Source organism: Thunnus thynnus, chromosome 17 (genome assembly GCF_963924715.1).
Source record: "Thunnus thynnus chromosome 17, fThuThy2.1, whole genome shotgun sequence".
In the NCBI taxonomy this organism is placed as follows: Eukaryota; Metazoa; Chordata; class Actinopteri; order Scombriformes; family Scombridae; genus Thunnus; species Thunnus thynnus.
In genome coordinates this window covers 8,078,249-8,092,463 of record NC_089533.1, presented here as the reverse complement: position 1 = coordinate 8,092,463, position 14,215 = coordinate 8,078,249, and the positions used below count along the sequence as shown (strand labels likewise).

General features: G+C 41.4%; 1 protein-coding gene across 2 annotated transcripts in view; it reads left to right on the top strand.

Annotated features, from left to right (window-relative positions):
- mrc2 (mannose receptor, C-type 2) overlaps positions 1-13,954 on the top strand; it is a 36,157-nt gene extending 22,203 nt beyond the window's left edge. The window contains exons 12-29 of one of the 2 annotated variants that reach the window (XM_067616177.1): positions 2,923-3,131; positions 4,818-4,960; positions 5,037-5,133; positions 5,236-5,365; positions 5,595-5,627; positions 5,761-5,927; positions 6,374-6,539; positions 6,626-6,768; positions 6,988-7,096; positions 7,427-7,593; positions 7,686-7,794; positions 7,904-8,142; positions 8,278-8,440; positions 8,552-8,701; positions 8,968-9,081; positions 10,020-10,199; positions 11,044-11,067; positions 11,162-13,954. In XM_067616177.1, the coding sequence (XP_067472278.1) occupies positions 2,923-3,131; positions 4,818-4,960; positions 5,037-5,133; positions 5,236-5,365; positions 5,595-5,627; positions 5,761-5,927; positions 6,374-6,539; positions 6,626-6,768; positions 6,988-7,096; positions 7,427-7,593; positions 7,686-7,794; positions 7,904-8,142; positions 8,278-8,440; positions 8,552-8,701; positions 8,968-9,081; positions 10,020-10,199; positions 11,044-11,067; positions 11,162-11,379 (2,561 nt within the window). In that variant the 3' untranslated portion in view covers positions 11,380-13,954. Of the gene's footprint in view, positions 1-2,922; positions 3,132-4,817; positions 4,961-5,036; positions 5,134-5,235; positions 5,366-5,594; positions 5,628-5,760; positions 5,928-6,373; positions 6,540-6,625; positions 6,769-6,987; positions 7,097-7,426; positions 7,594-7,685; positions 7,795-7,903; positions 8,143-8,277; positions 8,441-8,551; positions 8,702-8,967; positions 9,082-10,019; positions 10,200-11,043; positions 11,068-11,158 lie in introns of both variants that reach the window. The other variant, XM_067616176.1, reaches the window with a different exon arrangement.
- Positions 13,955-14,215: the final 261 nt, after the last annotated feature.

The window sequence follows — 14,215 nt, the reverse complement described above, 5'->3', positions numbered from 1 at the left end:
TCACATTAGCATTACACACTTTTTCTTACTATTTGACCCGTTACTGCTGTCACAATTATATAACTTCTACAATATATGTTTCTTGCATTATATTTCATCATTTATCATATGATTTCAACCAATTCAACTGTTTTTACAGCTTTATTTTAACAAGAGAGGAGAAAGAAACCTCTTTGTGCTCTTCTTATCTCCTTTTTTCTTCCTCCCAGATTACAGCTGCACTAGACTCACACTGTACAGTAACTTTTACTCTGATTTTATTCCTGCTGTAGTTTCAGCATCCTTTGGTGAATTATCCACTAATTCAGGGTTACTCCCTGATGTGGACTGAATTTACTCATATTTGCATTCACATTAATGCATTAGAGCCAAACATGCAGACTAAATATGCAAAAATTGCAGTGACACACACATACGCAGACAATACCAATAATTCCTGTTGCAGCATCCAAGATCTCCACCCTCTTCTTATTCCTTTTTTACTTCAGTGGTGGCAGTCTGAGACGTAATAAGCGGAAACTCAGAAAGTATTTTGCCTTGTGTACACAACCTATAAATTACCACCTAGGTCTCTGAAGCCGTAAGCATAACAAAAGCTTTCTTTTCCCAACGGAGATAGACTCACCGCCGGTCTTGATTAACCGAAATAAGCCTCTTTCAGTTTACCCCAGAATGTCTTCCCACGGGTTTAACCACTGTGGGTCTTATCTGTGTCAGGCGCAACCTGACGCTGACCCGGAAAAAGAAAAAAACACCCTTTGTGGCACTGTGGGGGTTCAAAAACACAAACCGCAGTTTTTTCTCAAATCCACTAACCACTGACCTCAGCACTTAACCTAATTTACTCATACAAAATCTGTGTAAGATTAAAACACATTGAGTTAAAGCAAATTGATTCCACTAGATTCCTCTCTTTTCTGCTCAATTTTTAATACTTATCAATTTTGACATGAATTTGAACATCCACTGAAAGGTTTGCATGGCACATTTGTCCCGAGCAATGCTCTCAGAGAGTTCAGCCAGGACACTGTCCTCAGACACTGAACCCTGACCGTGTCCAGGCCTGAGATGCTCACAGCCAAATTGCAGAAAAATACACAGAGTTTCTTTGATCTCAGACAGACCCAGACATGGCGAGGCAAAAAAACAAATTGCACTTACCAGTCTGTTTTTCTGCTGAGATACTGTTCATGATGCCAATTTATTATAGGAGTCTTGAGCTCGTCAATTCAGAAACTCTAGGAGATATTGATGTCCTATGCCAAAAGATTTATTGACAAACACAAACTTAATCGACCGAGGAGACAGCAGCTACAATTCAAAGTGTCGGTGTAAACCCAGTGAAATGCCACAGCAAATCTGAAGGCAAAGAGCAGAACCACTCTCAGTTATTCAGGCAGTGCTCAGGCGACCTTGTCCCCAGTCACAACATTGCTATAAGATTGTTTACTTTTGCACTGTCTCCATGGCAAAGATCATAAAACCAGGTCGGCTCAACCGGGAAGAAAACAGCTGTCTGTCCTTCACTGTCTGCTTGTCTAGGGGGCATTTCATACATGGTGCAAAATTCCTTAACAGTTGCCAATTAATTTTCTGTTAATTGACTAATTGATTCAGTCCGTGTCTTTTAGTATTTGCCTTGTGTACTATTGTTTTTTTGGTTGTCACAACATCTTCGCTACCCACTGCTTGTTCACATCTTTATCCCTTTTGCTGTGATGACTTCACTTCCCTTAGGGGATCATTAAAGTTTCAGCTAATCTATTGCTAGAGATTTTCAACCGTGCAAAAAAACATGAAGTCCATCATGAATCAGAGACAAACTTGGATTTAATCCACAGTGAGGGAACAGGATTGATCCCAGGTGTTTTTTCTTTGGCCAGAATAAAGATCCTGAACTACATTTTTGATTTGGCTCTAAAACAGCTCTGATTAGCTGTGAGTTTGCTTATGTAAGAAAGCAGCAGACAAAACCAGCATATTATCATATGTGCTGATGATAATTTAATGTATTAAATTGGACCTGTTTGTTGAGGAAACTGTAGACCATGTCGTAGTTTTTTCTTCTAACAAACTGCCATTGCAGCAGCAAAGGGATGAAGCAGCAAACAGGGAAGAACGCTCATTGTAAAATCCAGGCTATCAAGGATTTTGGATTCATAATATCCATAATTTCTAAACCAGACCTGCAGATGGAGTCAAAAAAACAGTTGTGGGCGAGTTGTCTGGCTCACTGATAGATCCAAAGATATGAACTGTCTGAACTCTGCAAGGATCATAGTTGCTTTAGTAGGCTTGGCTGACGAAAGGACCATTTTAAACTTTGTCTGTACATTTTTGTCACATGATGACATTCCTAGTATTGATACATATCAGTACTCACATCTGTTCTCATATTAATCATCACCTTGCAAAATCCAACACCTGAGGTTGAGCCTGAGTCCTCTTTGTTCTCTTTAAAGCTGCTCAGCTTGCGACTTAACTATGAATTTTTAGAAGAGCCTTTGGAATAGAGTTTTTCTATGCGATACAGTGAGTATTGACATATACTATATAATGATGTGTGGAAATTCATACCCTAAGAAAAACAAAAGCTCACAAGTTAAAGTATGAGGGCATCTGAATATATTTTTGGGATATCTGTACAATGAAAAAAAATCATTCCCCTTCACCACCCTCTACTGGTGTACACACCATTTCTTAAAATTTGATTCACTGGGTCAGATTTGGTGACCAGTTGGATCACTTTAGAGCTTCAGAGCCCTGGTTGTTCGTGTTTTGAGGAAATTTAAATGCAGAATACATCACTCATAGCTGTCTTTTCCTACACATTTCTTTGCTCTACATCGTTCCCCTGTTTCTACACGTTTCATCAGTGCAGCCTCTTTTTTTTTTTTATATTTCATCCCGTATCTATTTCAGTCAATGTCAGCGGCGGCTGCGTCTCCATGGCGACGGGCATCGCAACAGGTCTGTGGGAGGTGAAGGAGTGTGCGTCATCGCAAGCGAAATACATCTGCCGTCAGAACCAGGGCAGCCCCGAGCCCCCCGCCCCTCAGCCCACCCCGAGCCTCAGCGGCTCCTGTCCCAGCGGCTGGAAGAGCAAGAGCGACCTACGCTACTGTTACAAGGTTCAACCAGCAATGTTTCACACCATCAATACACATATGCTTGCTGGAAATGTGTTTTAATTTTAGTCAGATTTTGGTTATCGTTACACTGCTGCCCTGCATATCTCCGTTTGTCAACTCATCATGACCTAAGAGCCATGTTTTCAGCTCTCTTACAATACATTTTTCAGACTATTTAATTATTTTTTTAATGTTTTATTTAGTTAAAGAAGTAGGACATCTTTCTCAATCCATAAAGGCACACTTAATCCTTCAGTTTGCTCATAAAAAAAAAAACTCTCACTGATGGACTAAAATCCCCTGGCTAATGTTCAAATAGTTTATTACCTTTTTCTCGTCGTGAGGCAGACACATCTGCAGATGAAGATATGATTACTTTTCACAAATTGGGATGAATAATGTTTTCAAAGTGAGTTAGGAACACAACTTTAAATTCTTTCAACAGTGAAAAATAATGTAGCTTTATGATTTCCAAGTCTGATAATAATAATATTAAAATTACATTTCATCTAGAACAGAGACATTGATATGATTTCGTCCAATAGAGTTTAGGAAATTTAGGAACCTTAATTTGTATAAGCTTATGTACTGTAGAGGAGGAGTTCTCAACCTTTTGTAACTTAAGTTTCACTTCTGATTGTTAAAAAAATTCAGAGGACCACCTTCCCAAATAAATGAAAGAAAGAAAAAAAAGTAACATGACAAAAAAACTGAGCTGTAAATATTTATTATGCCCCTGTAAGCTGTAATGACCAAAATAAATATTCTGCTTACCCTCAGTGAGATGCTGGGGCTTGCTTCTGGGAAATATGAGATCAAGTCGTGGTCGGATGGGTGAGAGGCTGACGTGCAGAGTAGCATTCAAAGTCGCTTTCAGTTTGTTCTGTGCCTTGGGATTTTGTGAGAGTCACAATGGAAACCCCTGACTCACATAAATACGTGGTGCTGAAAAGCAAAAGAAATTTGATTGCCTGTTTTGACAGAGAGGGATATTGACTGGCAGCCAGTATCTAGAATGAAGCAAGGTCAACTTGTGTGAACTGAAGCTTCAGGCTGCTGTCTGCTGATAGTTCCATCAGCTCATTTTCCAAAATAGTGGATAGAGACATGTCTTCTGAAGCAGGATCCACAGAGAAAGCTAGCTAGCTAGCTAACAGTGGCAGTTGTCTCTACTTAATGATGCGTCATGATTGGATATTCATAACTGGTCATTGAAATTATGCATTTTAATTTGACGTTTTTTATTTGTGTGAATTCTTTAGCACATTTAGATATAAAAATAACTAGCTTGGGTAAATTACCCCCCAATTTTTTTTTAACCATTTAGCAGTACCACTGCTTCCGCGGCCCACTAGATGGCGCTCTGAGGCCCAGCTGTGGGCCACGGCCCACTGGTTGAGAATGGCTGCTGTAGTGTATATAGAGCATTTGATCAAACAAGCCAAATCTTTTCAGTGCATCAGTGTTTAATATTTTAACCTGATGGACTGAGCAAAACTGCTGTAAAGTTTCATCAGACAAATAAACAAACAGCACTAAGACTCTGGCACTTAGTCCCAACTTTCAGTTCTCCAATTCTTAATATTAACAGTAAGAGGAAGTAATAGTACTGCTGGTACAACTTGCTTTACATCAGTATTGCATTGCTAATTGGACTGTTATTACATCTTTATCACTTGTGTGCAGGTGTTTCATTTCTCTCAGCTGGAGCAGAGGCTGAGCTGGCTGCAGGCTCACCTGTTCTGCAGGAATCACGGAGCCAACCTGCTGAGCATCAGCAGCCCTGAGGAGGAGCTCTTTGTTATGCAAGTCCTCCATGAGGAATTCGGGTGAGTGTACACCTTTCAGCAGCTGTGATGATGATGACAATGATGATGCTGATGATGATAATGATCCGGCCCACAGGGATTCAGAGGACCATGAGCAGCACTGGTTTTGGATTGGACTGAACCGCAGGAACCCCATGGACAATGGCAGCTGGAAGTGGAGTGACGGACTGGCTGTGAGTGACAGTGATACCTGCTCTAAAAAGTTACAACCTAACTTTGTACTACTGTGCTGATTGATTCAAAAAATGCTTGAAACAAAATCTGTTTACTCACAGGTCACGTACCAAAACTTTGGCCGCTACTACTACAACATCCGGCAGTGTGCTGCAGCAGACTTGGGCACTATGACCTGGCTGGCCATGCACTGCGACTCTGAGTTAGACTGGATCTGCAAGATCCCCAGAGGTACTATAGCACAGGTTTATACTGGATTGGTACATTAGCACTGGCTATCTATAATTCTTTCTGCTCTTTGTATTCAATTTCATGTGACACATATTTATTTTCATTTTTAGAATTTCCTTTTTCCGCCTACTATTGTTTAGAGATTTCTTTCCCTTTTTCTGTTTCCTTGCATTTTGGGTCTCTCATATTATAAATCTCATGGGTACACTTTTCCCACATGTGTTTTTAGGTAGCACTGAGAAGGAAACAGAAGCCTCAGAAGGTCAGTCTTATCTTCTCAGCTTTTCAACTTTACCACTCAGCATACTAATATTATCTTCTGAGTGTGTATTTCAAAACCTTACTATTGTGTCTCACGACTATCTTTACATCTCATTTTATCTCTCGTCCATCAGGCAAGAGTTCACCAGAGTGGATTGGTTTCAAGGAGGCCGATTACAAGTTTTTTGACCACCGCACCACTTGGGACCAGGCCCAGAGGATTTGCTCCTGGTTTGGATCCTCGCTGGCCTCCGTTCACTCTGCTGAGGAAGAGGCTTTCCTGGCGAACACCTTACGCAAGGCACTGCACATATTATCAAAAAGTTCATCTTAATTTGAAGTTTATTGTATACAAAAATGCAAGGAATTACTAGTGTTTTGGCAAGAAGACCAGCTTTAGGACTGCAAATCTATGAGAATACAGGCACAAACCTGTCGCCACTAATTATGGTGTTAAGTTCAGGATTGTATTACCAGGCGAGGAAATAACCTTTTAGTACAAATTAGAGAATCTGATATTTCTTGGAAACTTTTGTGTATTTTTTGTATGGCTATTTTATATCAGCTTGCATCATGCTTAACATAACCTACTTGTATAAACTGATGTAAACGCCAGTGTCTTATAATTTTAGTGTATTTACAGTAATCCTTAATAATCTTCCAACTCTGCATCACTCCACTCTACCCCTGACTGCATTATTCCTGTGGCCCTGACGCACTTTTTCACAGTTTCTTTCTCACCTTCAGATGAAGGTGGAGGGTGACAGCTGGTGGCTGGGGCTTCACACCTATGATAATGACGGCCGTTTCCGCTGGTCCGACCACTCTGTGCTCAATTATGTGTCCTGGGCTCTCGGGAAGCCGCACCCGCTCAGCCGTGATCGCAGATGTGTCCAAATGTCCGTCAGCAAAGGTAAGAACAGCCAGAATAAGAGACCTCAAGAGAATAAATCAAATGCAGTACACAGACACGAGCTTGTGTTTTTTACTCTCAAATAGCGGAGTGGGCCGATCAGAAGTGCCACTCTGACCTGCCCTACATCTGTAAGAGAGTGAATGTCACAGGCACCATTCCTCCAACTCCATCGTCGCCCCACCCGCCATCAGGCTGTCCTGACGGATGGGCCTCTTATCAGCGTAAGGTACAGCACTGCAGGCTACAACATACCAGGAGTTCAACATCTACAGCTCCATAGCAATACTGGTTATGATTTCGGATAACTACCACGTTAAGATGCAATAATGATGTCGTTATAAGGGATGCAGGATGTCTAGAATGCATCAAATAAGTATACTAAAGAGGCAGTGAGGCACAGCAAGTAAGTTTTTAATGTGTGCAATGCCATCTGCTGTTTCTGTAGTGTTTCAGAGTGTTTGACCAGTCATCCCGGGTCAAATGGTCTGCTGCCAAGGTGAAATGTGAGACGCAGGGAGGTGTACTGGCAGTGGTGTCCAGTCATTTGGAGCAAGGTAATTACAGCAGAATACAGCCCACATAAAGTCACAAGCAGGGAGGTGGTGGAGGACAAACCCAATTATAGTTTTTGAAGTTACTTTTCCAGTGGAATGTAGATTGTGTACTTTTTGGTACATAATGGTAGAATTGTATGATCTGTCATTGTAAGCAGCATCAAATGGATGTGGTATGTTATGAGAATCCAGACATTTTATGTTTGTAGGGATTGACTGGTAGGAGGTTTAGATACCCATATTTGTATTTACCAATCCCTATCTTTATAACTGTTCATAAGAGTCTCTACACACATGCACGTTTTATGCAACCGATTCTCCTCCTCACAGCCTTTGTTACCACCCTGCTGCACAACACCAGTTCTGAACTTTGGGTGGGACTGACTTCAGACTCTAAAGGTCATTTCCAGTGGGCCCAGCCTGGCCTGCTCAGCTACACCAACTGGGCTCCCGGAGAGCCACTCGACAACAGCGGACCACACCACAACAGGACCCCGGTACTTCCAACACTCACCACACCATCAGCACATATTTCATGGTGTTGTCCTTGGTCTGTTCCTGTTCTGATGATTTCACTGTCACCTCCCAGGGGAACTGTGTGGTGATGATTCACGGGAACCCACAGAAGAATACTGGCATGTGGGCTTCCCGAGCCTGTGAGATGGAAAATAATGGCTTCATCTGTCAAAGGGAGCAAGGTGTGCTGTTATTCAATAATAACTACAACAATGTCCGCTTTAAACATGCAGGACATTTGCGACACAAACAGAAATGTGTTGATTTAAATCATCTTTGCTGTTTCTTCAGACCCAAGTATCCCTCCAGCCCCAGCCCTGATTCCTGCCTCCCTGTCAAAGCCTATTGTGCTGGGTGGAGTAACATACCGGGTGGTAGAGAAGCGCCTGGACTGGACCGGCGCTCTGCACCTCTGCGAATCTTTGAATGGGACCCTGGCTACAGTGAAGGATCCCTATCAGCAGGCTTACCTCACGCTGCTAATCAACAACCTGCACCGGCCTGCCTGGGTTGCTCTCTACAACTACGGAGTGAGCCTTTTAACATGTCACAGTATACCTTATTAAAATTTTCCAATGGGGTCACACTAGAGTCACTGACAGGGTTGAAGAAACCTGGACCTGAATTGCAACTTTTTTTTCTTTTTCCTATTTTTATGTTTGCAGGGACGGAGCTTCACCTGGCTGGGTGAAGAAGATGTGGCATATTCAAACTGGAAAGATGGGGAGCCCAATCAGATGGCTGGATGTGGTCACATGACCACTACTGGCCAGTGGACTATGACTCCCTGTGATGCTAAACTGGAGGCTGCTATCTGTCAAATTAGTGGTATGTGTGTGTAAAATCACACCAGCACATCTTGTAAAAACTATCAATCCAGTATTTATTCATTATATTAGATTCAAATATATTTATCCCTGATGTTTTTCTCCCTGCCAGAAGAGCCTGTGAGTCACCAGTGGATGTACCCAGGCCATTGCCCCAACTCTCTGGGAGAGTGGGCATGGGTATCTTTCAGAAACCACTGTTACGCCTTTAACCTGCAAAATCTTAAACTACAGCAGGATGCACGCACATCCTGTATGAAAGGTAGGGAAAAGTTTCAGAGTCCAATCTGACTTAACTCAGACTCTGGCTGGGCTGCCTGCACAGCTCATGATATTGAATTGAAAGTCAATTAAGTGCAACACTTCTGACCTTCTCCACTGCAAACACAATTGACAAATTGCATCAATATGTCTAAATTTAGAAGTGTTTCATTGAGCCTGCATCACTGTTAAATTTACCCTCACAATCAATTCACATGTCTGTTTTGCTCTGTGTCTGTCTATTTCTTTCCGTTTTCTCTCTTCTAGTGGGAGCTGAACTTCTCTCTATCTTGGATGAGACGGAGAACGGCTTTGTATGGGAACACATCCAGAGCTTTGCAGAACAGGCACACGGAGCTTGGCTGGGCATCAGCGTGAAAGGTCCGGTAACGTTGCCTCAGACAGTCCCTTCCAGCTCTCTCTACAGCAGCAGATTTATTAACCTTCAGCTTTTCAAAAGTCTTTTTTTTTTTAATCCAAGCTTATTAACTTAGGCTTTTTTATTTAACTTTAAAATTATCACACTCTGCTTGCAGATAAGAAAAGTTTTACCTGTTTGATTATGATTTCATTTATATAATAATAATGAAACTATTAATTAAGGAGAGGAAACCTCTTAAAAACTGCTTCTCTGATGTCAAATAAATGTGATAACACAGTGCAAGGTGCATTGTCTTGGAAAAGTTAATTTATGTAAACTTGCATTACTGAAATATCCTGAAATATGTGTATTAAAGGTGTACTATGCAGGATTTGTCAGTTGATGTTTATAAACATACAGCATTAGAAGGCCCCTCCTACCGAGTGAGCGAGAGAGAGTGAGTGAGCGGTTAAGCAGACACGCAGACCTGCAGCTCTTTATAAGTCCATGACACAGAGACGGAGAGCAGAGTGGAGCAGAGGAGAGAGACGGAGACAGTGATGTAGCCTGGTCGCTACGCTACCAGCCCTGACCTCACACCCTGTGCGCCGTTATTGGCTGGGGGCTACGCACCCACTGACCAAAGGCTGCGGCGTCCCAAACACATCAAAATAAGAAGAAAATACAGGCAGAGGGCAGCGTCTCTGCAGATAAATACACTGACACACTTCTTGTGGGTCATAAGTAATGATTGAGAGGGATTACTTTTGTATGAGTCTATACAATTGTTTTTTTTTTTTTAGGAAAATCCTGCATAGTGTACCTTTAAGCTAATGGGAAGAAGTAAATCCAATATTGGAAATGCATTAAGCAGTCAAGATAAGACTAATGAAACACTTCTGCTTGAGTGTGTTTGAAGCTCCACTGAGTGTAGGCTACGCTTGTGTTCCCACCGCAGGTAGAGGTCTAGTGTGGAGCAAGGAAACAGAGATGTCGTACACCAACTGGGAGACACATGACGTCGCCTTTTCTGTTCTGTCTCCGAACTCCTGCTTCTGGATCCAGAGCAACAGTGGCCTCTGGAAGCCGGGCTCCTGCAGAAATCGCACACACGGGGTCATCTGCAAACGGCCTCGCAGTAAGCACACATAAAACCGCTTAAACTGAGGGGTAATCATTTTCAGGACCAGGTCCAGTCAGCAATAAGACCACAGCAAATTAAACTGTTTTCGAGGTTTAAATGCTGAAAAATATCCTTGATGATGACAACGTCCTTTAACAGTTTCACTAACTATAAACTATACTAGTTGCTGCTTATTGGGGGCTGACGTTTCAAGGATAATATTTATAAAACTGTTTTAGCGTTGTATCTGAGGGCAGATGTCATGATTCCTGTTAGTAAGTGAGCGCAAACAAAGTGACAGCAGCTTATGTTAATAATCATTTGGCAAATAAAATGACTCATACATAAACATATCTTCTTTGTTACATTATAAGACTAGAAATCTATGATATCTTATCCACACATAGTGCACAGTGGCCTGTTTTTACAAATCTGTTCTGGTCTGACAAACCAAATTATGTTATGTACCTGTGTCATACATCTTCTGAGTTTAATATGTTACAAGATCATATTTATTGGAAATTACGTGAACCTTGTGTTTCCTTATTCTTATCCGCTGATGATATATGAGGAGTCATGTAAATGATTGGATGCAATTTGTAAAAGGTAAAAAATTCAGCTTTTGTTCAGGGCTGCAAATATTTTCGTTACGTGCCGCCATTTGCCTACCACTGCTGTATATATACTCTAAGCATAAACCCCTAGAATGATTGTAAAAACTTTTCAAGTTTGTAGACAAGGCGGAGTAACCTGAGAAATGATCCTGTTGTGGCTTGGATCATGTGTAATTAAAACTAATAATGATTGCTAAATACTAAAGCAGTACATTTTTAATAGTTGTCCTTTCTTCCATTTGCAGGTACTGAATCTGCGGCTGTAACCAGTAAGTATAATCATGGATCCGTGTGTTGTAACCTATATATCTGAAAGTACAGTATGCTAATTCTGACATCCTATCTCCTATCTTTGCCTAGTAGATGGAGACCACCTGCCCACTCTGATTGTCGTAATGGTGACAGGCCTGGTGCTGGTGGTGCTGATCGTAGGCGTGATCTACTTATATCGTCGGCGAACTGTTGGGTCCCGGGGGTCCTATGAAGGTGCCCGCTACAGCCGCACCAACTCCAGCCTTGCCGAGCAGACAGAGAAGAACATCCTTGTATCTGACATGGAACTGAACGAGCAGCCAGAGTAGCAGAGCCACCCTGGACCGACCGACCGACCCAGGACTGGAGTGGACTCGACCCGGGAGAGGCTGATTACAATGTGCTGACTCAGACTCTGATACACATTGTGACATTTATGTTTTTTTTTGTTGTCTCTTATGAAACCAAAAAAAAAAAGTTTTTTTTGAAGTGCTGAAGAGCTGTGTAGAGCACAGCGGATGTCAATTGAATTTTTTAAAATGAAGCCCCGGATTCTCAAACCTCTCTCTTGCAAGACTTCACAGTTGTAGGACTTTCTTTCTCTCTAGACAAATCAGATCCTACACTACATAAAGCTTTTATCCGAAAGCATTAATGAAGGCCATAAATGGATCCACTGGGAGTTTAGTTTTATCGCATCTGGAAAAGTTTGACATAAAATCAGTTTTATGAAATGACTCCACGCTGTCTTCCCTGGTGCCAAAGTAAATTTTTGCACAGTGTATATTTCCTTTCTTTTTTCCATTTTGATTGAAAGACTTATAAAGCAAGAACAATGACTATAACAGCAACAGATTGACTCCTAACTAAAACCATTCATCTTTGTCATCTAAATATCCACACAGTCTTCTTCAGGACCAAATGCATTTTTCAATTTTGTAATTTTTTTTTTTTTTTTTTTTTTTTGCCACGACAGTATTTACCTGAACTTGAGGTGTGTTTGTTGTTCCACTGCGTTAATGTAATTTCCATTGATTTGCCATTATCTGTGCAGCTGTAGAGAACTTGTTACTGATGATGCATGTGTGTTTTTTTGTGAGCCTGCCTCTCTCCTCTTTTCTCATCTGACACGTCAGCACCAGCTGTCAGACGAGCAGAGGAGGAAGAAGTCCAAATGTGAATGTGTGGAAGGTGACAGGGACCATTTTCAGTGGTGACCTCAAACCGTCTGAGGGCAGTACACTAGAATTGTGCACATATAAGTAGAACTTAGCTTTGAAAGCTGGTCTTTAAATAGACTACGTTGTCTTTTTGGTACAGTAGGACTGAAGGTTGTCATCAAATGATCAGACTTTCAGCTTCCATGGCTCTGTGTACATTTTGGCACTTTTTTACTTTTATCTTGAGCTAATTCAGTCTTAGTCATCCATTTGCCTTTAGTAATTATCCACAAAGCTCAATTCTTGCTCATGATTCCTTACTTTTTGTTTGTTTTGGCTCTTCATGTCACCATCTGGAGCTGATTCAGCATGTTTTAAGGGCAGCAATTGTCTTTGTATGCACCGTGAAAAAGGGTTAGTAATTTGATATTTGTCTGATTCATCATTTTTACGGACCGCAGTTCACTTCTCTGTATGTGTTATCACTAGGATATTCTTCTGTCTTTTTGTCTTTTTAATGATGCAGGCTTCACTATGTGTTTTGCTTTAAGTACGACTGACTGGTAAAGACATTTGGAAACTTTCCTACTTTTATGGGATAATTGCCAACAGTTGAACCTCTTTTGCCCCACAAAGAAAAACATCCCTCATGTGAATGATACCGTTGTATATATGAGAGCCAAAGAATGTTTTAAAAGTGAATTCACTCTTTTGTAAGATAAATTCTCCTTCTTTTCATTCTCAAAATCATTTCAAGATTTCACATTTTCATTCAAGGTTAATTTTTCCTACTCAAACATTTTTCTTTTTCCTTCAACTCTTGCCTCTCTGAGAGCATTTCTGTCTTCCTGCTCTGAGGAATGCTTTGGAGCTGTTTCAGTCTGAGGCTTTTGGTGTTTCACTGAGCTGCAGTGAAGAAAATAAAAAGGTTTTTTTTTTTTTTTTTTTTTTTTCTTGCTCCACCAGTTGGACTAAGATAGAGGGGGAAGGGAAGAGGAGAGGGAGTAAGTAGGTGTGTGTGTGTGTGTGGAAGTGTGTGTGTGTGTGTTTGTCTCTGTGCGTGTGTGTGTCTCCAGCTGTGGAATGTTGAGTCGGCAAGAAGAGCTCAGTGGCATGTCTGGAACCAATCAGAGAAGGAGGACTCAGGGACATGAAGGGTCAGAACGGAGACTGAAAAAAAAAAGGAAAACTAGATGGAGGAGAAAAGGGAAAAAAGGAGGAGTGTGAGGAGGAGTCAGGGACGTAGGGAGCAGAGCGAGGCAGGAAAGATGGAGGAGCGTAGAGAGACCCTGAGGTTTGTCTCAGGCTTACCCTGTCCTCTGCTGGTCGTTTACTGTACAGGTCTGCCTCTATATGCAGTAGATGTGAAGCGAGCGAGGTGGTGATGTAAAGGTGTGACGACCCTTGATGTGTTCCCCGTGAGATCATGTCTGTGACGCAGGCCAGCTCATGTCCCTGTGAAGATTACCTGAAGCACCTGTTCAACTTTTTTTTTTTTTTTTTTTTTTTTTAAATTTTTGTGTCATTTTTATATGAAATGAATAAAGTCTATGTTCCAAAAGCTTCTGCTTTCACAGTTACTACACTATATTACACCATATTGTTTTTTCTTGAGCAAACTCTTTCGTGAGGAAATTACCTTTTAACTGTCACATTCAGAGATAAATGGCAGAGTAACCATTTGTTGGAAAGTTTTACAAGTAAGTGAAACACGAGCAAAGTGTTGACTGTGATGTTGATGTTTTTCCACAAGGGGGAACACCTCACCTGCTATATGTGACGTCTCCTCCTGCTCATGTTGTCATCTGATCTCCCTTGAGCATTTGTTTCTCACTGCCATTGTGTGTTTTCTGTCATATCAAGTCTCTGCAGAGGTACACGTTTTATGCTCTGATCCTCTATCGCAGAAAGACTCTTTGCTACGTGTTGATTGATAACATGTTTTCAGTTTCTTTACAATTGCAACTCTCTGTCTGCAGTTCCTCTGTTTTATTCCAGTCATGTG